The 25,250-nt window shown below is 41.0% G+C and overlaps 2 protein-coding genes across 2 annotated transcripts in view; both read left to right on the plus strand.

Moving 5' to 3' along the window:
- The window catches only part of LOC123457768 (disintegrin and metalloproteinase domain-containing protein 25-like), a 39,585-nt gene extending 17,584 nt beyond the window's left edge, over positions 1-22,001 (plus strand). The window contains exons 5-8 of the mRNA XM_045142401.1: positions 2,359-2,464; positions 2,982-3,016; positions 3,499-3,525; positions 21,968-22,001. Of these exons, the coding sequence (XP_044998336.1) occupies positions 2,359-2,464; positions 2,982-3,016; positions 3,499-3,525; positions 21,968-22,001 (202 nt within the window). The remainder of the gene's footprint in view (positions 1-2,358; positions 2,465-2,981; positions 3,017-3,498; positions 3,526-21,967) is intronic.
- Positions 22,002-22,098: 97 nt separating this feature from the next.
- Positions 22,099-24,381, plus strand: LOC123457773 (disintegrin and metalloproteinase domain-containing protein 25-like). The gene has a single exon (XM_045142411.1). It carries the CDS (start codon positions 22,099-22,101, stop codon positions 24,379-24,381), a length of 2,283 nt encoding a protein of 760 aa, XP_044998346.1.
- Positions 24,382-25,250: the final 869 nt, after the last annotated feature.

Genomic DNA, 25,250 nt, shown 5'->3' on the forward strand with positions numbered 1-25,250 from the left:
AGGGTGGCCTTGAACTCATGGCGATCCTCCTACCTCTGCCTCCCGCGTGCTGGGATTAAAGGTGTGCGCCACCACGCTCGGCGATAGATTTATTCTTAATGGAATTAATCTCTGTGTTCCATACACAAAGTTCTAATTCATGGGTCTTCTGTGTGGTGTCTGTGGTGTGTGTGTGTGTGTGTGTGTGTGTGTTTGTGTGTGGTATGTACATTTGTATGAATTGTGTATCTGCATGTGAAAAACATGTGCTGTGTACATGTGTGTGGTGTACACATGCTTGTGTGGACATGTATGTTGTTCTTATGTCTGTCTGATCCAAACCAAATTTTGGTTTTCATTCGGCTTGTCACAGGGAGAGGGGGAGTCTATACACCCTTTTCCCGAGTGTCAGGCCTCCCAAGGAAAATCCATCCTCAGGAGAAGCACAGGAGACTGAAAACCTGGGGATCTGTTGATTGATTGTTGTTGATTCCTGTGGGTAGTGTCTCAGTCACAGCTCTTATGTGGATGCAGCAGTAGCTTTCCATTGCACATGATTACCATATAGACACTTCACTTCCAAAAGTAAAGGCATTGCCACCTGTAGATGTTCAGTAAAATTACAAACAGCCTAGCACACAATGCTGAATCCCAGAGTCTGCACCAAGTTCCAATTGAATACCATCAATTGAACATACCCTCTCCTCCGAGGTTTGAGTCCTCAAACCATGCAACCTGTTCCAAATCTCTGGGCTGACTGTTGTGTGCCTTTTCCTTGTGATCTCCAGTGTGAGTAGAGAGGGCTACACATTCTGGCTGTCAACTCCTGGATATAATTTCTAATTATGGAGTGGATCTGTGAGCATCATAGGATTTACCTTGCTTCAATAAGCAACAAAGCAAAAAGAGAGACATCACAAAATTTTGGATGTTTTCTTAAATAACTTTTCTTGGGCAATGATAGAAATTGAATTGGAATTTCTTTAAAATCTATAAACCAATTGTGGTGATTTAATTCAGGTGTCTCCCATAGACTTTGGTATTCTGAATGCAAGTCTCCCCAGCTGATGGCAACTGGAAATCAAAACCTCCTGGATGTAGTGTATTGTTGGGGGCGGGTTTATGGATGTTATAGCCAGTTTACCGTTACCAGTCTTTGGCAAACTCTCCAATTAATATTGTTCACCTTATTTTGGCCAGAGTTTGATGTGCACCATCTGCTCATGCCATTCTTTTCCTCTGCCATCATGGAACTTCTCCTCACGTCTGTAGGCAAAAATAACCTACCCCTCCTTTTTTCTTTTCTAAAAGATGATCCTGGCTTGGTGAATTCTGCCAGCAATGAGGTCCTGACTGCAACAGTCATGTGGGTACCAAGGAGTGGGGTTGCTGCAAGACACCAGACTATGAGACTTTGGGTTTTTAGAGCTGATCTTCAAGAGGAATGTGAAATGATTTTTCTGGTCAGAATTGAAAGACTTGAATGCAGTAAGAACTATGGACTGTGAGGTTTGGCTTATGAGGATGAAAAGGAGCTTTGTCTGCACTGGGCTACAAGCAGTTTGTGTAAGAGGCTTGATGTTATGCCCACGTCCTAAGAAGTTGTGTACAGTTGTATTCTGTAGAAGTCGACTGGTGTAAGCAGAAGGATGTGGCACAGAAATGAAAACATTGGTCTGAAATCTCTGTCTGTTCAGCTGCGATTATATAAGAGATTACAGCCTTTGAGATAGGGTCAGCCGACCTGCACTGGGGCAACAGGAATAATGTAGAATCTTTTGAAGGAGCCAGAATACTTAAGGAGTGTCCTGTTCTTCAAAGGCTGTTTTATTCACCCCTGAGTTAACAAATTGGCACCCCACCTGGTATTATGGACTAAATAAATACAGAAAACAGAGGGTCGTTGAATTTGCAACATGGTCTTGTGTTATGGAAACGTCCATGGGAAATGTGATGGTTTGCTGGATGCTTGCATGGAGACTTGACAAAGCCATGAGAATAAAATATTGGTTGTAGTGGAGACGATGGGACCATGAGATGGCTGGGAAGGAGTGCTGCCGGCCCCAGATGAAGTTTTGCCAGACTGTGAGTAGTCTAGCTGGAGGGGTGGAATTGAAACTCCAGAGACTTGTTGCTGGTTAGAATTATCAGAATTGGAGATACTATTGTTTCTTGTATATACAGTACCTGGATATAATAAACTGCTTCCATTTGTATACGTGCTGTTAACATATGACTGTTCTCCCCCAAAACTTGCTTGAGTTCTAATTGTCAACAGGGGACTATTGAGAGTTGGGGCCTTTATGAGTTGTTTAAGCTTGTCTTTCATGACCATGATTAAGCTCATTCTCATAGAATGCTCATCTATTGTTATCAAAGGTGTGTTGCTAGTAATGAAGCAATGACCCTCAAGTTCATGAGTGCTCTCCACAATGGAATGATGTCCCAGAAAGGGCCCAATGAGAAACAGCCCCTTAACCTTAGCGTACCCAGCATCTATAACTATAATATGCAAACTATAATACGTAAATTCTTTTCATATCACCAGAACATGATGTTTGTTGTAATAAAAGAGTACAGTTTTATTCAACCATAAGGAATAATGTTATGTTGTTTGCTAGAGAATGGACAACTGGAAAGTATCATATTATGGGCAATAAACAAGACAAAGAAAGATTAATATCACTTTTGCTCTTCTTTGTGGTCCTAGAAATATGTATAAAAACACAAAACACATACATATATGAATGGAGAGTAGTGGTAGAGAAAAGAAAAGGGGAACTAAGAGGAGGGAACAAGACTGGGTGAACATAGAAAAAGTACATGATCTATTTGAAATAAATTGTCTTCATGAAACAACACCATGTGCAATGAATATATAAGTGTTTCAGTGGCTGAAGAGATGGCTCAACAGTTAAAAGTGATTTCTGAATAAGCACTGTGTCCCGAGAGGGACTGAAGCAAGCAGAATATGATTCTCCAGCACCCAAATAAGCAACTAGATATGGTCACACACATCTATAACACCAGTCCTGAGGTGGTCAGAGACTAGAAAATAACAGTAGTGTTTGATTAAGGAAAACCCTGAAGATGGTAGCTTTGGGTTGATTGAGAGACTTTTTCTCAAGAAAACAGGACGTTGAGGAAAGAGGACACCTGACATTCTCCTCTGCACTTCACAAACATAGGCACAGGTCATGTGCATCTGTGCACAAAAATCCATACACCACACACATATTGCAACACCTACCACACCACACCTACACCACACATATAGACACACACACCCAAAAATTTAATATTTTAAATAGTAAAAGAAGGAGAAGAAGAGGATGAGGAAGGGGAAGGAAGAGGAGAAGAAGAAATATTAAAGCATGACAGAAACTTTGAAACCAGAAAACGTGAAGAATTTGAGGAGTAGCTATAAAAAACATTAAGGTTCGGTTTCTTGAGGGTTCAGTACAGAATGCCAGGGAAACTTTGGAATTTCCTAAATATTGCTTCAGTGGTTGTGATCAGCATATTGACAGTAATAGGAATACCATGGTTTCCTGATGACCTGGATACCAGCACAAAGGGGAAGGAGACCAACACAGAGAAAAATCAACTCCTACCAAATCAGAGAGCCAGAGCCTCAGAGGCCCCCAACACCTCAGCACTGAAGCAGACCAAAAATGAACCCAACATGGCTCAGGGAAATTTTGCGGAAGAGGGGTTGGAAAGAATGTCAGAGTCACATATTGGGTCATGATTTGCAGAGACATTTATCATACCAATAACTGTGGGCTAACTCCACAATGCACGACCCATTTACATCAACAATGAGTGTCCAATGGGAGGGAGTAGATCATGGATGAGCCTAAACAATGGTACCAAACTACCTGTATTTGCTGAAAAGAAAACTAATAAATTAAATTGGAAAAGAAAAGAAATCAAACAACCCAATCAAAAAATGGGCTATGGAACTAAATAGACAGTTCTCAAAAGAAGAAATACAGATGGCACATACACATTTAAAAAAGAATGTTCTACACCTCTAGTCATCAGGGAAATGTAGATTAAAACTATGTCGAGATTCCATCCTACTCCTGTCAGATTGGCTACCATCATGAAAACAAATGACCATAAAGCTGGTGAGGATCAGAAAAAGAGGAAGCTTAGCTACCAGGATGGGGAGTTATATATGGGGGGATGAAAATTAGGATTCAAGTCTGGGTGCATTGGTTTGGTTACTTTGCATTTGTGTGGGAAGTTTCTGTTGAGCTGATGACTACACCACTGGGATGTAATTAGGCATTCAATTGGAGCAGGCTACACTAGTTACTTTGAATGTATGTAGGAAATTCCTGATAGGCTGAGGCAATTTTTGTGAGTCCACTTCTATGTTAGAAGACACATTTTGGAGATGTAGCTCTTTGACTTCCTCCTGTTCTTGTAAGTAACTCTCACCTGTACTCCTGCACTTAATCTAAATAAACTTACTAATTCACTAAAAAAAAAGAAAGAAAGAAAAAGGGGAATGCTTCTAAAAAAAAAAAAAAAGAAATAAGGTATGGATGACAATAAGAAACAGGGTATTGGAAAGTGTTGGAAAGGCTATACTTGCACAGATGGAAAGGAACTTTCAGCACTCTAGTCATGGCCAGGGCTTGGACTTTAGAGTGACAATCTAGGATTTCTGGAAAAGAAATATCTAAAGATCAAAGTGTCAACAGAAGCAGAGTGGAAAGACTCCCAACCTGGCCATTTAAAGAGTGAAAATAATTGTTTGTAAATGGATGGGGATGGTTTGGGTCCAAAAGCAGAAAATCTTCGCATTTCCATTGTGCTACTAAGATGGCAGAATGTAAGAATTTTGAGAACATCATATCTTCAACCTAAATTTCAAATCATACTCCAGATAGCCAGGGGAGCCATGTAGAGATTTGTCACAGGGCTGGAGCCATGATGGTAAACCTCCGCTAGGATGATGGCTGGAGCAACTACACAACAGGGCTGCCCTCCACTCCCACAATTATAGCCAACAAGTATGTTGTCTTGGACAGCCGTGTGCATGAAAATCTAACGTGCAGAGCTGAAGTGTAAGTGAAACTCAGCAGAGCCATAGTGACAGGATTGTCCAAGCCTATGTGTGCACAGAAGATAAGACATGGAATCGAACGGGATTATTCTCTAGATTTGAGCCCGCATGTTACCAGTGGCTCCTATGTGGGTGTTACCAGGTTGTTAGTATCCCATCAAAGAATTAGAAAAGATACACATAAAAAGTAAGTTAGCAAGAAGTTTTATTAAGACCAAAACAAAAACACAATTTTTGACACACTGCCATAGAGGCAGTGGACCACCTGAGGAAGAGAGGGCTCAAGAGCTGTGGGTTACTATTTGGGGCTCCTTTTGGGAACATCAGCTCACAATTCTCCTTATTTGCCACACATCACGTTTTCTATATGCAAAAACCAGGTATGGTTCTATGTTCCTGATACAAGAATGCTCATGTCTAGGATCTGCTACAGACCAAAGTAAGTGGGCAGGAATGTAGTCACCAGGGAGAAGAAAAAGTTGAGCTAGCCTTTAAGAAACAAATACCTGGATCATATCAAATCTATTAAGCATTATAATTTGGATCTGATTTCCTCATTTTTTTCTCTGCATCTGACCCAAGATTTACATGTGTCACAAAATATGAGTGCTATACGTAAAATTAACATAATCGTGAATGTAGTACCACTGAAAGCATTAAAGGTGGCAGATGAAGGAAGCAGGCATCCTAATCAACCAAACATCACAAGTGATACTGGACTGAAGAGGTCTGTGTGAGTAAGCAGTCATAAGAAGATTTAAGAAAGACAGAAATGAGAGTTGGGGCCTGGAGAGCTGGTTCAGCAGTTAAGGTGGTCGCCTGGAAAGCCTGATAGCCTGGATTCAATTCCCCAGTACCCACATAAAGCCAGATGCACCAAGTGGCACATGCATCTGAAGATCATTTGCTATGGCAGGAGGTCCTCTTGGTATGCCCAGACTCATTCTCATTCTCTCCCTCTCTCTTTCTCTTTCTCTCTCTTGGCTTGCAAATAAATAAACAAAACATTAAAAATATTTATTAAAGTGAGAGTTGGAAGCTGGGTGTGGTGGCACATGCCTCTAATCCCAGCACATGGAGGCTGATGTAGGTGGAGCATCATGAGTTTGAGTCTAGACTGTGCTACACAGTGAGTTCCTGGTCAACCTAGACTAGAGAGAGACCCAGCCTTGAAAAAAAAAAAAGCACCAAGGACTGAAGAGATGGCTTAGTGGTTAAGGTGCTTACCTGTGAAGTCTAAAGACCCAGTTTCAATTATGGAGGTCCCACATAAGCAACATGCACATTGTGGCACATGCATCTGGAGTTCATTAGCAGTTGGAAGAGGCACAGGCACACCCATTCGCTTTCTCTCTCTCATTATGAGTTCACTGAGTATGATCTGTTCCAAGTCTGTACACTTTTCTACACATTTCATTACATCATTTTTTTTTTCTTACTGCGGAGTAGAATTCCACTGTGTAAGTGTACCACAACTTCAGTATCCATTCATCCATTGATGGGAACCTGGGTTGATTGCAGTTCTTAGTTATAATGATTTGAGCACCTATAAACATGGTTGAGCAAATATCTCTGTAGTGATACATGGAGCATTTAGCACAAATGCCCAGTCAGGGAATAACTGGGTCTGTTGTTATCTCTATGTTCATCCTTTTCAGGAATCTCTATATTGATTTCCATAGTTTATATTCCCACGAGCAGTGGATAAGTGTCACTCTTTCTCCACATCCTCACCAACATCTGTTGTTGTTACATTTTTTTAATGACTTCCAGCAAGGTGGAACTTATTTCTTTCTCGGTACATTTGTCATTTGCATATAGAATGCCTATCGGTTTTTTCTGTTGTTTTGTTTTTAATTTTTTCTATTAAGTGGTTTTGTATTCAGCAAATACAGTCGGTTTGGTACCATTATTAGTCTCATCCGTGACTTACCCCCTCCCCATTGGCCCCTACTTGTTGAGGTATATGGGTCGTGTGTTGTGAAGTTAGCCCACAGTTATGGGTAAGATAAATGTCTCTGCATGCCATGACCCAACATGTGGTTCTGCAAAATTTCCCTGAGCCATGTTGGGTTCATTTCTGGTCTGCTTCAGTGATGAGGTGTTGGTTGCCTCTGAGGCTCTGGCTCTCTGATTTGGTAGGAATTGAATTTTCTCTGTGTTGGTCTCCTTACCCCTTGAGCTGGTATCTGGTTCATCAGGGAAACAGCACCCTTGCTTATTTCATCAATTTTTCTTAGTTTCAGCCATGGCCCTTTTGAGGTATGATGTGGTGGCTTCTTCCTTAGAATCTACATTTATCTGAAAAAGAGAAGCAGATTCTCCAACGGAGAGTAAGTTAGCACCAGGACAAATGAGATAGTCCTTACTTTTTTTATAGAGAATTTAATAGGTGTAGGCCCTCTTGTAGCCAATGATTGATGGTAGCTTGATATTGGAGAGTGGGCTAATGTTTGGATATGGTTCTGACTTGTTTCCCAGCTCCAGCTATGGGTCCCATACCACTGAAGGGGATCAGTTAGCCAAATCAAGAGCAGTTAATTCCCCACATGGCTGTGTGCCACTATATCACGTGTGGGCATCTCAACAGGTTATTTGCTGCTAAGTAAGTTAGACCATGAGTTGCTTGGACAGATATTGGTCATTTTCCCCCAGTCACCCATGTAGCACCTTCTGGCACTAGACACTGTTTCTGGGGACTGACTCTTTTTGCTTCCAGCAATGCCATTACATTTTACGTTTCAACTACATATGGTGTCTTCAGCAATAGGGTCATACCACTAACCTTTGGTGGGTCATCAAGTACTCTCATAGAAATCTGTCTGTCTTTCAGGAAACCTTGTAGGTCTCTCTGATCAACAGCTCATTGTGGATGATAGCCCCATGCTGGTACTGGGAGTTACAGGTCAGTGCCTACTAAGAAAATGAGGAAAAAGATAACTAATATATAAGCGTTAGAGCGAAGAGAGGGAGAGGGAGAGGGAGGAAGGGAACATGTAGAAGAACAAGGTTAGCCTTGATCTTACCCTCTCCAATGTCTTGTGGTTCAGGTGTTCCCTGTAAGGGTCTGGTGAAGGTTTAGCCATTTAGTCTGCCTTTTAGGAAGTAGAGTTTGATGGTACCACTGCCATTTGGGTCTAGATTTGTGTTTCTCAACCCTTCAATGCCTGCCCCTCCCTCCCCTTCCGTCCTAGTATCTAGTCCATGAGATGCTTGCTGGATATCTAAGGTATCTTGGGTAGATTCAGGTTAGGTGTTGTAGATGAGTGAGACTATGTGGAGATTTTTTTTTTCTGGGATTGGGTAAGTTCACTGAGAATGATCTGTTCCAGGTTCAACCATTTTTCCTAAAATTTCATTGTGTCATTTTTTCTTACTGCTGTATAGAATGCCATTGTGTAGATATACCACATCTTAGTTATCAATGTTTCTAGTGATGAACATCTGGGTTGATTCCAGCTCTTAGCTATTATGAATTGAGTCACTACAAACATGGTTGAGTAAATCTCTCTGGCCTGTGGTTTGAAGGTTTTAGGGTAGATGCCCAGTAAGGGAATAACGGGGTCACTTGGTATCTCTATAGTCACCTTTTGCAGGAGCCTCCATATTGCTTTCCAAAGTGGTTGTACCAACCTACATTCCCACCAACAGTGGGTGAGTGTTCCTACTTCTCCAGCCTGGGATTTGTTCAGGAAGTTTTTTTCCATTTCTATAGCATGGAAAGTACTTCCTAAATTTTCTTCCAGAAGTACCTGAGTTTCTGGTCTTATGTTGAGGTCTTTGATCCATTTGGATTTGAGTGTAGTGCATGGGGAAAATGTGTGGATCAAATTTCAGTTACCTGCATATAGTTATCCAGTTTGTCCAGCACCATTTGTTGAAGATGCTGTCTTTTTTCCAGCCTATATTGTTCGGGTTTGTCGAATATCAAGTAACTATAGTTGCTTGCCCCAAAGTCTGGGTCCTCAAGTCTATTCTATTGGTCTATACTCCTGTTTTTATGCCAGTACCATGCTGTTTTTATTACTCTGGCTTTGTAATATAGCTTTAGATCAGGTATGGTGATGCCTCCAGAGGTGTTTCTTTTGTGGAGGATACGTTTGGATATGTGAGGCCTTCTGCTTTTCCATATGAAATTTGAAATCATTTTTTTCTGTTTCTGTGAAGAACACTGTAGGGATTTTAATTGGAGTTGCATTAAATTTGTATATTGCCTTTGGTAGGATTGTGATCTTCACAATGTTAATTCTGCCTATCCAGGAGCATGGGAGGTCTTTACATTTTCCCAAGTCCTCCTCAATTCCTTTTTGAGTGTTTTGATGTTTTTGTTGTATAGATCTTTCACTTCCTTTGTTAACGTTATTCCAAGGTATTTTTTGTTGTTGTTGCTACTGAAAATGGGACCATGTCCTTTGTTTCTTTCTCTGTATCTCTGTCATTTGCATATAGTAAGGCTACTGATTTTTGTGCATTTATTTTGTATCCTGCTACTTTGCTATAGGAGTTAATCACCTTCAGGAGTTTTGCAATGGAGTCTCTCAGGTCTCTTATATATACAATCATGTCATCAGTGAATAGAGCTAACTTAACTTCTTCCTTTCCAAATTGTATCCCTTTTATTTCCTTCTCCTGCCTTATTGCTTGGGCTAGGACCTCCAGAACTATATTGAAAAGCAGAGGTGAGAGAGGACATCCCTGTCTTGTTCCTGATCTCAATGGAATTCCTCCAGTCTCTCTCCATTAAGAATTATTTGGGTCTTTGGAGCTTTGTATATTGCCTTTATTATATTAAGATGTGAACCGGCCATACCGATTCTCTCCAATGTTTTGATCATGACGTGATGTTGTATCTTGTCAAAGGCCTTTTCTGCATCTATTGAAATGATCATGTGATTTTTATGTTTAAGCTTGTTTATGTGGTGTATTACATTGACAGATTTTCGTATGTTGAACCACCCTTGTGTTCCTGGGATAAATCCCACTTGGTCAAGGTGGATAATGCTTTTGATGTGTTGTTGGATTCGGTTTGCGAGAATTTTGTTGAGGATCTTTGCATCTATGTTCATTAGGGAAATAGGTCGATAGTTTTCTTTTCTTGTGGCGTCTCTGCCTGGTTTTGGGATTAGGGTGATACTAGCTTCATAGAAGGAGTTGGGTAGTTTTCCCTGTTCTTCAATTGTGTGGCACAGTTTTAGGAAGATTGGTTTGAGTTCTTCCATGAAGGTTTGATAAAATTTGGCTGGGAATCCATCTGGTCCTGGACTCTTCTTTTTTGGGAGGTTTTTTATTACTTTTTCAATCTCCATGAGCGTGATGGGTTCATTGAGGTGGTTGATCTGCTCTGAGTTTAGCTTTGGTAGATGATATGCATCCAGGAATTTATCCATCTCCTCCACATTTTCCAGCTTTGTGGAGTAGAGGTTTTTGAAATAAGTCCTGATGATTCTGCCAATTTCACTGATGTCTGTTGTAATCTCTCCTTTTTCATTTTGAATTTTGTTAATTTGGAGTCTCTCCTTTTTTTGCTTGATCAAATTGGCCAGAGGTTTGTCAATCTTGTTTATTTTTTCAAAGAACCAGCTCTTTGTTTTGTCAATTGCCTTAATTGTTTCCTTGGTTTCCAATTCATTAATTTCTGCTCTGATTTTAATTATTTCCTTCCTTCTGGAGCTCTTTGGGTTGGATTTTTCTTGTTTTTCCAATGCCTTTAGGTGGATGGTTAAGCTATTGATTTGGGATTTTTCTGTCTTTTTTATGAAGGCATTGAGTGCTATGAATTTTCCCCTGAGGACTGCCTTCATTGTGTCCCACAAGTTTTGGTATGATGTGTTCTCATTGTCATTCAATTCCAGGAATTTTCCAATTTCATTTTTTATTTCATCCACTATCCATTTATTGTTTAAGAGTGTGCTATTCAGTTTCCAGTTGCCGTTGGGGCTCTTGTTGGTTTTTTTGTTGTTGATTTCTAGGAATATAGCATTATGATCTGATATCATGCAGGGAATTATGTCGATTTTCCTAAATATGTGGAGGCTATCTTTATGACCCAGTATATGGTCTATTTTAGAGAATGTTCCATGGGCTGCTGAGAAGAATTTGTAGTCTGTGGATTTGGGGTGGAAAGTTCTGTAGATGTCTGTTAGGTGTAAGTGCTCTATGGTTTTGTTGAGCTCTCTTACTTCCCTGTTGAGCTTCTGTTTGGATGATCTGTCTATTACTGATAATGGTGTGTTAATGTCCCCAGCTATGATGGTGTTGGTGGTTATTTCTGTTTTATTGTCAAGTAGGTTTTGTTTTATGAACTGCGGTGCCCCTGTGTTTGGTGCATACAGATTTATGATTGTAATATCCTCTTGATGGATTGTTCCCTTTACAAGTAAGAAGTAGCCTTCTTTGTCTTTTTTGATTGTTTTTGGTTTGAAGTCAACTTTATCTGATATTAATATAGCTACACCTGCTTGTTTCTTATTCCCATTTGCTTGGAATATTGTTTTCCACCCTTTCACCCTGAGGAGGTTTCTGTCTTTAGTGGTAAGGTGGGTTTCTTGAAGGCAGCAGATTGAGGGGTCTAATTTTTTGATCCACCCTGTTAGCCTGTGTCTCTTGATGGGTGAATTAAGGCCATTAATGTTTAGGGTGATGACTGTGAGATTTGATTTGATCCCTGTCATGTTGTGGTGGCAGAGGTGTGTTGGCATTTCCATGGAATTTTTTTTTTTTTTTTTGTATCTACTCTGGGTTTGATTGCTGTGATCTTCTTCTTGTAGGCATTTGTGTTTGGTTATTTGTTTCTTCTCTGTGGAGAATTTCCTGGAGTACTTTCTGTAGGTTTGGTTTTGTGTTCATATAATTGTAAAGCTGAATTTTATCATGGAAAGTTTTCCTTTCACCATCTATTATAAGGGAAACTTTTGCTGGGTAGAGTAGTTTAGGTTGAAAGCCATAGTTTCTTAGAGTTTGGAGAGTATCATTCCAGGCCCTTCTAGCTTTCAGGGTTTCCATTGAGAAGTCTGAAGTAATTCTGATGGGGTTTCCTTTGAAAGTGGTGTGCTGTTTTTCCCTAGCTGCTTTTAGGATTTTTTCCTTGGTGTCAATGTTTAGAATCTTAATGATAATATGCCTTGGGGAGTTTCTCCTTTGGTCTAGTCGGTTAGGAGTTCTGTTTGCTTCTTGAATCTTGATGGGCCTTTCTTTTAAGAGACGGGGGAAGTTTTCTTCAATTATTGTGTTAAATAAGTTCTCCATGCCTTTGGTCTGATATTCTTCTCCTTCTGGTATTCCAATGATTCTGATATTAGGACGTTTAAGTGTATCCCACAATTCTCTCATGTTCTGTTCACAGGAACTTTTGAACTTACTGAAATTTTTGGACTCTCGAACTGTTTCTTCCATCCTGTCTTCCAGATCAGAATTTCTATCTTCCACTTCGCTGACTCTATTCTTGAGAGCCTCTAGTGAGTTTTGGACTTGTTCAATTAAGTTTGCATTTTCTACTACTTTCCTATGTATCACTTCCATCGCTTTGTCCAGCTCCCTTTTTGTCTCATTTTCTGATTTTCTTGGTGATTCTTGGAAATCATCCTTGCATTTCTTTATGTTTTCATTTAGTGTGGCCAGCTGATTTTTAAGGTCCTCTTTTTTTTTCATTCTCCCTCAACTCTCTTAGCTCTCTTTGAATTCCTTCCAGTGTCTTATCATATTGCTCTAGCTTAGTGATGGTAGCATCCATACGATTATCTATCCTTTGTAGCTTTCCTGTCAGTTCTAGCAGTAGTTTGGTCAGGGTTGCATTGTTCATTGCTTCCACTTGATGTTCTGATCCTAAACACTCTTCTATGTTTTGGTTTGTTGTGATCCTTGTTGGACTGGGTGACCTGTCTGGATTTTCTTCCATTTTATTTTTCCTGTTATTTCTGTTGCGCTGTGGTCTACCCATGTCAGTGTATGGGCAGGTAGGTGGGTGGAGCAGCCTGGGATCTAGCTTAATGCAAGTCCAAGGCAGCCTGGGGCAGTTGTAAGCAGCCTGGGTTTTTGCTCACTCTTGCCAAAGCCGCCTACTTATAGCCTGACAGGGGCACCAAAGTTGCCTGAATTCTCACCCTGTAATGCACCTAAGCTGCCTGCCTTTGAGCTTGAAAAGGGACTGAGGTAGCAAGCCTTGAAGGTGCCTAGATTCTGGCTGGGTACACTGGGGTCTGTAAACAGTCTGTGCTCTTCCGCCTCAGGGGAGTGGGGGATGGGTGGCGATGTACAGGTAGGGGATGGCACCTGCGCTGGCGCTAGTGACTCAGTGTGGACTTATGTGGCTCTTGCTGTGGGACTGGGCCCACTGCACGTGCAATTGTAGTGCAGAGGCAGATGATGTGGGTACGGAATCAGGACACAGCAGAAACTGACCGGAGGCAAGTGATGTGAGAACAGCAGGGCGTGAGGGGAGGGGGGGCAGCTAGGAGCGTGGGGCGCTGTGGGATACCGTGGGGTGCTCTGGACTCGCAGGGGGGGGAAGGGGAGTATCGCGCGGGGGGGGGGTGAGGGGGCCCAGGGGGTCGCGGATAGCGCAGGGGGCGTGGAGCACGCTGAGGTAAGATGGAGTGCTGGATGCTGCGGGACGCTGTGGGGCAGTCTGGACGCGCGGTGGGGGTGGGGTGCACGGGGGGGGGTCTCAAGGAGCGCGGGGGTGGGGCGCGGGGAGTCTCGGGGCACGCGGGGGGGCGCGGGGCACACCTGGGCGCCAGGGCGCTGGACACTGCAGGGCGCTTTGAGCGCCCCTGTCGCGTGTGGGTAGGGAGCTTTGGGCGCGCTGGGGGGGGAGGCGGGGGCGGGGCACGCGGGGGGGCTCGAGGCGTGTGGGGGTGGGGCGTGGGGGTCTCAGGGCGTGCGGGGGGGCGCGGGGGGTGCGGGGCACGCCTGGGCGCCCGGGGCGCGGGGCGCTTGGGGCGTGCCTGCTGTGTGTGGATAGAGAGCACGGAACGCGCGGGGGGTGGGGCGCGCGGGAGGGTGGGGCGGGCGTGGGGTGGTCTCCAGGCACGCGGGGGTGGGGCACAGGGGTCTTGGGCGCGCGGGGACTCAGGGCAGTCCTGGGTGCCTCGGGGCGCGGGAAGCCTTGGTTCGCTTGGGCCGCGTCTGCCCTGTGTGGATAGGGAGCGTGGGGCGCGCTGGGGGGAGGGGCGCGCTGGGGGGGTGCGGGGGTGCGGCAGGCGTGGGGCATGGGGGTTGTGGGGTGCGCTGGGCCGCCGGGGCGCGTGGGGATTGGTGTGCACAGGGCGCCGGGCCGCTGGGCGCGGGGCCGCGCCCGATGCAGTTATTTGCGGCGGGCGGGGTGGCGGCCGTGGGTCCCGGGGGTGTGTGCTTCCCTCTTTTATCCCAATCTGTGCCCTCCCTCTTCAAAAATTTCCTAATTTCCCTTGAATACTTGCCTTTTTTCCCTTCGTTGTTTGTAGTGCAGCTAGGCGGTCACCATCTTGACCGGAACTAATTTTTTATTTTTATTGTGTCTCTGCCTTTTTTTTTTTTTTTTTTCTGGAACTAGGGTTTCACTCTAGCCCATACCTGGAATTCACTATGTAGTCTCAGTGTGGCCTCGAACTCATGGTGATCCTCCTACCTTTGCCTCCCAAGTGCTGGGACTAAAGGCCTGCGCCGCCACACTTGGCTCGATCTGGTTTTGATATTAGTGTAATGCTGGCTTAATAGAATAAAATAGGGAGCCTTACCTTCTTTTCAATTATGTGAAGTAATTTAAGAAACAATAGTTTTAACGCTTGTATAAAGGTATGGCATAAGTAAATGGTCTATCTGGATTAGGACATTTTGGCCAGGAGTCTATTAACTACTCTGTCAGTCTTACTGAATGTTACTGCTATACTTAGATTAGTACCTCATCTGTGTTTAACTTTCATAAATCTTATGTGTCAAGGAATTAATCTATTTCTTCCAATTTGATGGAATTCTGGATTTTGAAATATGTACTTATGATTTTTTCAGTTTCACTGGTATCTGATGTAATGTCTTCTTTGTCATCTCTAATCTTGTTAATTAGGGCCTTCTATTTCTTTTGGTTTGGATTTTGGTGGGGTTTTATCAATCATGTTTAATTTTTTCAGAGAACAACATCTTTGTTTCACAAATTTTAAACTCATTTTCTTAATTTCTATTTCATCAATTTATGTTTTGATCTTGATTATTATTTTCCATCTGATACTTTTGAGTTCGTATTGTTCTTGTTCTTCCAAAGACTTCATATGGATCATTTAGTTATTTATTTTATGTCTCTCTTTTTATGAACTATAGGCATTTAGAACTCTAGACTTTCCCCTTAAAACTCCTTTATTTTCTCCTAGGCTTTGGCCTGATTTTCATCCAGCTCTAGAAAATATTTTTATTTGCTGTTTCGTTTCTTCAATCACCCATTCATTATTAACTGGTATGTTGTTCAATCTCCTGGAAGTTTTGTATTTTCTCTTGTCATTTCTAGCTTCATTGCATCATAGTTGAATGCAATACAAAGAATTATGTTAGTTTTTTGAAATTTGTGGAGACTTGCTTTATGTTTCAATATATGATCTATTTTAGAGAAGGTTCTGTGAACTGCTAAGAATGGGTATTCTGTAGAGTTTTGATGGACTGTTCTGTAGATGTATGTTAAGTTCATTTGATCTAAAGTGTTGTTTAACTCTATTATTTATCCACTTTCTGTTTAGATGATATGTCCATTGACATAATGGATTATTAAAGTCACTCACCATTGTGTGGGGACTTATGTCAAATTTAAAATATAGTGCATACAGCTTTCTAAAATTTAGCATACCATTATTTGGAGCATATATGTTGAGAATTATATTTTCTTGTTGAATTGCTTTCTTGATGAGTATAAAATGATTTTGTTTTAATCTCTGTTGATTACTTTTGGTTTAAAGTCTGTTTTATGAGATGTTAGTATAGCCACACCTGCTTGTTCCCTATTTTCCTTTGCTTAGAGAATCTTTTTCCATTATGTCATCCCCTGCTGCTGTCTGCCTTTAATGGTAAGGAGGGTTTCTTAAAGACAGCAATTGGATAGGTCCTGTTTACTGATCCAGCCTCTTTTGAGGGCATTGCATCCATTGCTATTCAGAGTTATAACTGTAAGGTGTAAGTTAATCTGTGCTATGTTGATGATTTTGTGCATTTGGTGTTTTCTTGGTCTTCATTGGCTTCCACAACTGTTCTAATTTTGATTATTGTTATGTTTTTCCCTTCTGTAGCCTCTTGAGTCTATTTACTCTGCTCTTCAGTATGACATATTCCACTAGTATTCCCTATAGGGCTGTCTGAATGCTGGTATGTTTGTTTTTATAGCAAGCTATCAGCAGGAGAAGCTTCTTCTATTATGAGTCATAGTTTTGCTGGGTATAGTAGTTTGGATAGAAAGCTATGGTGCTTCAAACTTTTAAACACTCTATTCTAAGTTTGTTTAATTAGTGCTTTATAATATGACATGGGAAATATGTCTTATGGTCCTATCTATTTTGCATTCTACATGTCTCATGTACATGGATCAGCTTTTCATGTGTCACATTTGGACATTTTTCTGCTATAATTTGTTGAAGGTATTTTCTATATCCTTGACTTTCCTTCTGTATGCACATGGTTTGAAGTTTGGTCTTATAAAAAGTTCCAAATTTCTCTCACTCTTTCATATATTTTTTGGGGGGGAATTTCTCATAGTATTATGGTCATCCTTTCTATTTTCTTTTCCTTACTCTCAAAGACTCATATTTTATCCTGCACATTGTCTAGTCTATTGGCAAGTCTTTCCTGGGAGACTTTTATTTGAGTTATTTCATTTTTTTTCCATAAAGTTATGCTTGAGCATCTCTGTCTCTTTACTGAGTTCAATTTTCCTGTCTTGTTTTTACTTTATCATTGCATTTAGGTGATTATGCATTTGTTCCTGTCCTCTTTGCATTCATTCAGATATACATTGAATTTTTTGTCCTCTTGACTTCATTTTGTTGTATCTGCTTATCACAATTGTATTTTGGAAGTCTATGTCTAGAGTTTCTTCTAGGTAGTTCTCTTTGGATGCTTCAAATATGGGACTAATCATTTTTGGTGGGAATGACTTCTCATTATTTCTTCTGTTATTTGATCTGCTTAGGGGTTTCTCTCTCTGGATATAATTTGTTTGTCTTGGTGAGAATGAAATTATCTGCAGCTACATTGGATATTTTATTGGCCAGCTTTTCTCTGGGAAGAACTTTGAGGGTGGACTACATACATATCTAGGCTGGGTACAGAGTAAAGTAAACTCAGAGATGACCTAGTCTTCCCTGTTATGGGGGTGGGGAGAGGGGTGAATGGAAGTGTATTTTTCACAAGCATGACTGGTTTGGGTACAGCAGGCATGCTCAGCAATTACCTATATGGCCTAGTACACTGTGCTCCAGGGCACATGCGTGGTCTGTATGCCAACCTAGGCAAGTGTAGGGCTCAGAACATGTGCTGCTTGCTGGGAATCTGAGAAACTTAGCCTGCCTTGCTTAAGAATTGCATGGGAGAGAAGTCTAGCCCTATGTCACAACTGAGTGCATGGGAGAATGTGGGCAGAGTTAAATATGCCTATCAAGGATTCCATACTGTGGTGGAGATGAGGGTACTGACAGGTTGTCTATAAACACTGGGATACAGGAGGATCACTCACCTGAGAAGTGAGTGGCCTACTGTACTATGCTGGGTTAGAGGTGGACCTGTGAAACTGCTCACCCATAATTCTCAATGCATGTAGCATTTTCTAACTTTCATCAGAAATAGTCCATAATACTTGGATTACTGCTCGCTCCAGAAGGTGTGTTCATTTGCAAGCACTAAATTTCTATTCCTACAGCATACAAGTTCCAAGAGACCCAAATCCACATAGTCTGATTCATCTCAACCACTCCTCACAATCTCGTACCAGTTCTTTATAGGACAACTTCAGGTTGCTGGCATGAGCCTCCAGACCAGATAGAGTTTATGGGAGGATGGATTTATTGAAGCTTACAGATCTAATGGTAGAACACCAGGCAAAGCTCAGGCATTTTGCATATCTTAGGCTTAAATTCCAAATGTGCCCTCCTAGTGATACCTCCTCCAGACAGGTGGCTTGAGATCTAAATGAAAAGCTTTAATAAACACCTGAATCAATTGAGAGACATTCACTTCAATCTCTACATGTGCCATAATTCTCTGAGGAGGACTATGTCTTTTGTTATATGCTGTTCTCCTGTTTGGTTGGGAGCCTCTAAACTCATGCTTATGTGTCATTCTAATTCTTGGAGTAAAATTAGTTGAATTAGAATGTAAATGAAAGTGAAGGCTAGTTGATATGTAGGATACACATATTGATTAAGTTGAAGATGTTGTGAGAGGAAAACAGATTTGGCTAAAGATGGTGTGTGAGTATCAATTATGAGTCACCAAATCACATTATGAAAGATGTTCTAACCTTTCAGGAGCTGTGGCCTGTGAAGTCATCATATAAAATTAAATAGAGATTACAAAAAATCCCTAATTCAAATATCATTCAAGTTTTTTTTTCTCTATGACCGGCTTGAAATATGAGGTTTTAGGAAAAAATTCTACTGGATCTGTATTGGTTAAGCTCATTCTCAACAAAACTATAGCATTAATGAATAACACACTTATATCATAAAGCATTCCATCATCATAATCCCCGAGAAATCAAGCCAGAGGACACATGTGGACAGCTAATCATCATGTTAGATTGTTGCCATTTGGAGACTTCTTAATTTTTCTTTTTACTGATCTTGTTGTCTTTTAAGTCTCTTAGCATGTTGTATCAGAATCACTTTCTTTATTCTATGTTATTACTTTTCCTAAAAATCACAACATTGTGTAACCCTAATGAAGGGGACAATATTCAGCCTGAAACAAATCAACTGCCACCTATGCACAATGGTAAAGTCTGAGGGAAGAAAATCTCATCTGGTGTCAAATAAGCATTAATGAATAATTCTTGTTTAATCATAATGACTTGCTAAAAACAGAATGTCAATGATAAGGAAATGTTGAAAATTCAGAGAGCAAAACAGCAGTTTAGAAGTTAGTGAAAAGTGTTAAATGCATGGGAATGTTTGAGAAAATATCAGGGCTTTGAATGAGCTGTCTGGGTGTCTTATCCTAATCTTATGTGTGTATTCCCTTTCCCTGCCCTCTCATAGACTGCAATTTCTTTTGCCAGAAGTGTTGGCAGTATACTGCAGAAGTAGTGAACATTGAGAAATCATTCATCTACATTATGTTGGGCAATTTGCTCAATGGTTGTTGGACAGACGGATTTGGAGATTTGGTATAAGGATGGTGGGCACAATAAAGGGGACCTGAAAAGTGGGAAAACATGACCGGAAAAGTTAGTGGAATTCACTGCATATTTCATAAGTAAATTTCAATTGAGAATAAAATTGTGTCTAACCTTGAGTTATGTAAGCATTAGGATGGATAAGAGTGGTGTGGATATAAATCAATTAAGATCTTTGATGGCCAATTTTTACAATGTAATCTACAAACAGTAACTCAAATACCAGGGCTATATATATTATGCATATACTTAGTAAACAGAAGGAGGATTTGGGAAAGATTATTGGTGGAGAAATAATAGTAGGTACCAAAATTATGTGAGCTTTGTATAAAATTAATTTTCGAAAAAATAATGATGAAAAGATAAAAATCTAAAGACAGGTGGCAGTTTAATGGTTCAGAAGGGGCTTTGGCAGTAAAAGAAATTTATGATTGAACATCTGGTTTTGTGTCCCATGAGAATTTGAGAGTGGGAATCATGTCTATTGCTGGGTCTCTAATTATTCAGATAGATATTATTTTGTAAAATTAATTGGATGATGATGGAGATCTCCATTAAAAACTGTGATCAGAGAAGAAACTATAGTTGCCTTCTTGAAAAGACAGATTCTATAACTGACAGGAATATTATTTTGGAGAAATTTAGAGTCAAAATAAGAGAAAGGTTCAGGTGAAAAGAGTTCTAGGTTCAGGAAACTATGGATAATGGAATACTTCTGTATTCCCTACTGTGGGAAGTAGTGATGATCAGATCAATGTGTTTATATTCCTTGTAGCAGATTTCACTTTACATGATAGTTCTTTATTGCCTCAGATTATCTGGCAGTTTTTGATGTCATAAATCCTCTGGATATTTTCATAAAGGTCAATGAAAATAGGCAACTTACATGTGAAATACTCATTGTATGTTTCCACACTCTCGGAGTGTACCTCTGTACCAGACATTGTGAAAAGTGCAGATGATTCATTTATTTGGGCTTGTATCATGCACTTTTTTCCCAGGTGTGAAGCACTGTATCTATATGTTACTCACTTTTATTAATATGTCCCTCAAAAATAAAGCAACTAACCAGCATTGTAAGCCAGGCATTGTGCTACTACCAATTTCTTATTTACACAAATATGTGCTAGTACATTTATATATAATTTTTCTTTTGTGGCAAAGTCTCACTCTAAGCTAGGTTGATGTGAAGCTCACTCTCCCGCCAAGCTGGCCTAAAACTTATGGAGATCCTCTTACCTAAGAGGAATAATAAAATTGTAGGCATAAGGCATAATCCTGGCCCCATTTGTTTTATATAACCCTTTTAAATTTATTTTTATGGGTTGGGGGAGGTTTGGCTCCCCAGGGCCTCCAGCCACTGTAACTGAACTTCAGACACATGCCCCCCTTTGTGTGCATGTGCAGTCGTGTGCTTGCATCACTGTGCACCTGGCTTAAGTGGTACCTGGAGAGACGAACATGAGTCCTTAGGCTTCAGGGGCAATCACCTTAACCACTTAGCCATCTCTCCAGCTCTATTTAACCACTTTTTAATATTTGTGTTTTTCTATGATGAGGGTATATATATTTTTATTTCCATGGTAAATCCATCTGAAGTTTGATTTTGGAGCTACCTAATTTCTAATGCTAAAATGCCAGGAATTGTGATGCCATTCTCTCAGCATGCTAACTTCCTAAGAGTTTCATCTTTCTTTTGTGGTTCCTTGGTTTTCTTCATTTCTCATAGATTCTTGTTTTGTTTTCAGTATTCTTCTATCGCCAATGTTTACTTTCGCAGTTAGAGTTCTTTTTCATGTTATATGGTGAGAAACTTTACAAAATATTGTTTGTCTTATGAATATAATTACACACAAAAAGCACTTAAGTACAGGATCCACCTATTAATCAAAGATACTCCTATCAACTCTCGTAGTTTCCTTCAGTAAACAAAGGTATCTACTCTCTTCTAATTCTATTCCAAACTGTGCTGTTCTGTTCTGTTCTGTTCTGTTCTATTCTATTCTGTTCTATTCAATCCCATCTCATCTCATCTCATCCCATCCCATTCTTTCCTATACTATCCTAGCACTTTAGATGGAAAACCTGTTCTTTGAAACTTTAGAGAAAGAAAAAACTTGTTTCATGCAGTAAGTACCAGTGGGAAAAATGTTTAATGGAACTGCTTTTTTTTTTTTTTTACACAGCTCTCTTAATGTAGTAGTATAACTAATTAATTCATCATTTGATAAAAGATGAAATATTGATATTTATTCCAAATATACATATATATTAGCCTTACCAAAGTAATATACAAACATATACTTATACATATATATATATATATATATATATATGATACAACCTTATAGGAGATCATGTAACCTTTACCTGTGTTTAGAAGCTATGAACCTATAGCCTTCATACACACCATCTGACTGTCCCACAACAATTAGAGCAAATCCACTGCCAGAATACTAAGTTATATCTTTTCCCCATATATAACCTATACTCTGTGCATTTTTCCTCCACTCTAACCTGATCATGTTTGTCCACTCCTGTGTCCACCATTGTTTTCCTATTTCTTTCAGTCCTGCTACTCTGATGGATGGATTCTGCCAGTAGAGAGAGCATTAAAGGTCAGTGCTGCATGCAACCAAACCAAAGGAGGATACAGGAAGCAGGTTCTCCTACTACCCGTTCTTTACTCCCTCTACAGGACATGGTGGCTGTAGATGAGGCCCTGTTGCATATCAGAATCTCGGATCTGCACCTCTGGCTGGGAATATGGTTTTTCTTCTCTGCATGGCCCCTGTCTGGGCATGCTCAACTCCACAGTTCACTAGAAGTGGTGATACCCTTGAGAGTCTCTGGCACTAGTAGAGGCATGAGGTCTCCAGGCTGGCTAACTTATAGTCTGTACTTTGGGGGCCAGAAACATATTATGCAACTAAGAGTTAAGAAGTTTTTGATATCCAGACACTTGTCTGTGTTCACCTACACTGAGCAGGGGAATCTCCATGAGGACCAGCCTTTCATCCCGAAGGATTGCTACTACTATGGGTATGTGGACGGGGACCCAGAGTCCCTAGTTTCCCTTACCACTTGCCTGGGAGGCTTTCAAGGAACATTGCAGATAAACAACACTGTTTATGAAATCAAGCCCAAGAGCCCTTCTTCCATATTTGAACATCTAGTTTATCAGATGGACAGTGGGGAGACAGAGGTGCCTCCCATGAGATGTAGATTAACAGAAGAAGACATAGCACGACAAATGAAGCTTCAAGAGAGTGCCAATTCCATGCTGATGCAAAGTGATTATAAGGGCTGGTTCACTCATAGATGGTTTATTGAGCTGGCAGTAGTTATCGACCATAATCGATTCATTCATCTCAATGGTAATCTCTCCAACCTAGTACAGGAAATATTTACTATAGTTAATGAAATTAATTCCCTTCTTGCTTCTTTGGATGTTAATATAGCTTTACTTGGAATTGAGGTCTGGAATAAAGGAAATCCTGTGCCTATAGATGACCTAAAGGTTCTCCTCGGTGACTTTTGCAAATGGAAGATTAAGAACATTAATCATCGTATACAACATGACATTGCGCACCTTTATGTTCATAAATATTTCGGCATATATGTTGGTTTTGCCTATGTTACCGGTGTATGTCACCGAATTTTTAACTGTGGAGTTATGACTCTCATAAGGGAAAACTTAGCTAGGGTTGCACGTACTGCAGCACATGAGACGGGTCACAGTTTGGGAATGATGCACGATGAACACACCTGTACATGTGGGGAAAGAGAATGCATAATGGCCCCAATTTCCAACAAATCCAGGAAATTCAGCAACTGCAGCTATTCATATTTCGTGGCACAGACTGCAAAAAAGACTTGCATGCGCAATGCACCAAATGAATCACACATCTTCTCCTGGAGTTTCTGTGGGAATGGTGTCGTTGAAGATGGAGAGGAATGTGACTGCGGTTCTTCTATGCTGTGTGAAGAAGATCCATGTTGTATGGTAGGCTGTGTTCTGAGATATGGTGCTGAATGTGCCTTTGGGCTTTGTTGCAAAGATTGTCTATTCATGCCACGTGGCACAATGTGTAGACAAAGTAACAATGAATGTGACCTCCCAGAGTGGTGCAATGGAACCTCACACAAGTGTCCTGAAGATGTGTATGTGCAGGATGGGAGCCCTTGCAAGGATGGTGGCTACTGCTATGAAAAGAGGTGTAATCAGCGTGATGAACAGTGTCGCCAAATTTTTGGTAAGGAAGCCAAGAGTGCAAATCAGACTTGTTACAGAGAAATGAACACCCGAGGAGACCGTTTTGGCAACTGTGGTGCCACCAGCGAAAAATACCTAAGTTGTGATATCTCAAACATCCTCTGTGGCAGAGTTCAGTGTGAGAATGTGGCAGAGATTCCCTCCATGCAAGACCACTCCACTGTGCATTGGAATCACTTCAATGGTGTCACCTGCTGGAGTACTGACCACCACTGGGGGATGCCCCTTCCTGATGTTGGAAATGTGAAGGATGGCACAGGCTGTGGTGAGGATCATGTGTGCATCAACAGTAAGTGTGTTCGTAAGTCAATTTGGAGAAGTGATTGTTCACTAGACACCTGCAATAGGAAAGGAGCCTGCAACAATAAACATCACTGCCATTGTGACTTGGGGTGGAGCCCCCCACAGTGCCTGATACAGGGCTCTGGAGGGAGTGTTGACAGTGGCCCTCCTCCTGAGAGAAAACCTGCAGAAAATGTGACCCGCACCCAAAATTCCGTTGGAATGTATGTTTGGATTCCTTTTTGTTTTTTATTATTCTGTTTGTTAATTTGCCTCTATATAAAGGTCAAATTATCACCCAAAAGGCAAGAATCCAATGTCCAAACATTGCCTGAGGCAGAAAAGCATGATAATGAACCTTGGAAAGAAGAGTACAACGTCAAAACTTCAGATGGCATGGAAGAGAAAATTACTCCAAATTCATAAACTATGCCCAATCCTTTTGCAATTTCACTTTGTGTTAGCTTGTAGTGTACTGGTAGTAGCAATGCTGTTACCTTTCTCAGAACTAGTCAGAAACTCTCAGAGATCTACATTGTTTCAGGGCCATACACACTTACCACTGAATAAAAGTAAGCCCTGTCATATGCATACTTTTCATTATTTTAAGCCATTGATAGATTTATTCTTTTTTTATTTACTTTATTTGTTTTATATTTTTTTATCTATTTTTTATTTATTTATTTGGAGCGACAGACACAGAGAGAAAGACAGATAGAGAGAGAGAGATTGAGAATGGGCCCTCCAGGGCTTCCAGCCACTGCAAATGAACTCCAGACGCGTGTGCCCCCTTGTGTATCTGGCTAACGTGGGACCTGGGGAACTGAGCCTCGAACCTGGGTCCTTAGCCTTCACAGGCAAGCGCTTAACCACTAAGCCATCTCTCCAGCCCGATAGATTTATTCTTAATGGAATTAATCTCTGTGTTCCATACACAAACGTGTAACTTTGGGTCTTCTGTGTGGTGTCTGTGGTGTGTGTGTGTGTGTGTGTGTGTGTGTGTGTGTGTGTGTGTGTGTTTGTGTGTGGTATGTACATTTGTATGAATTGTGTATCTGCATGTGAAAAATATGTGCTGTGTACATGTGTGTGGTGTGCACATGTGTACACATGCCTGTGTAGACATGTATGTTGTTCTTATGTCTCCGTTCCAAAGCAAATTTTTGTTTTCATTCGGTTTGTCACAATGAGAGGGGGAGCCTATACACCCTTTTCCCGAGTGTCAGGCCTCCCAAGGAAAATCCATCCTCAGGAGAAGCACAGGAGACTGAAAACCTGGGGATCTGTTGATTGAC

Source organism: Jaculus jaculus, chromosome 1, assembly GCF_020740685.1.
Source record: "Jaculus jaculus isolate mJacJac1 chromosome 1, mJacJac1.mat.Y.cur, whole genome shotgun sequence".
NCBI lineage: Eukaryota > Metazoa > Chordata > Mammalia > Rodentia > Dipodidae > Jaculus > Jaculus jaculus.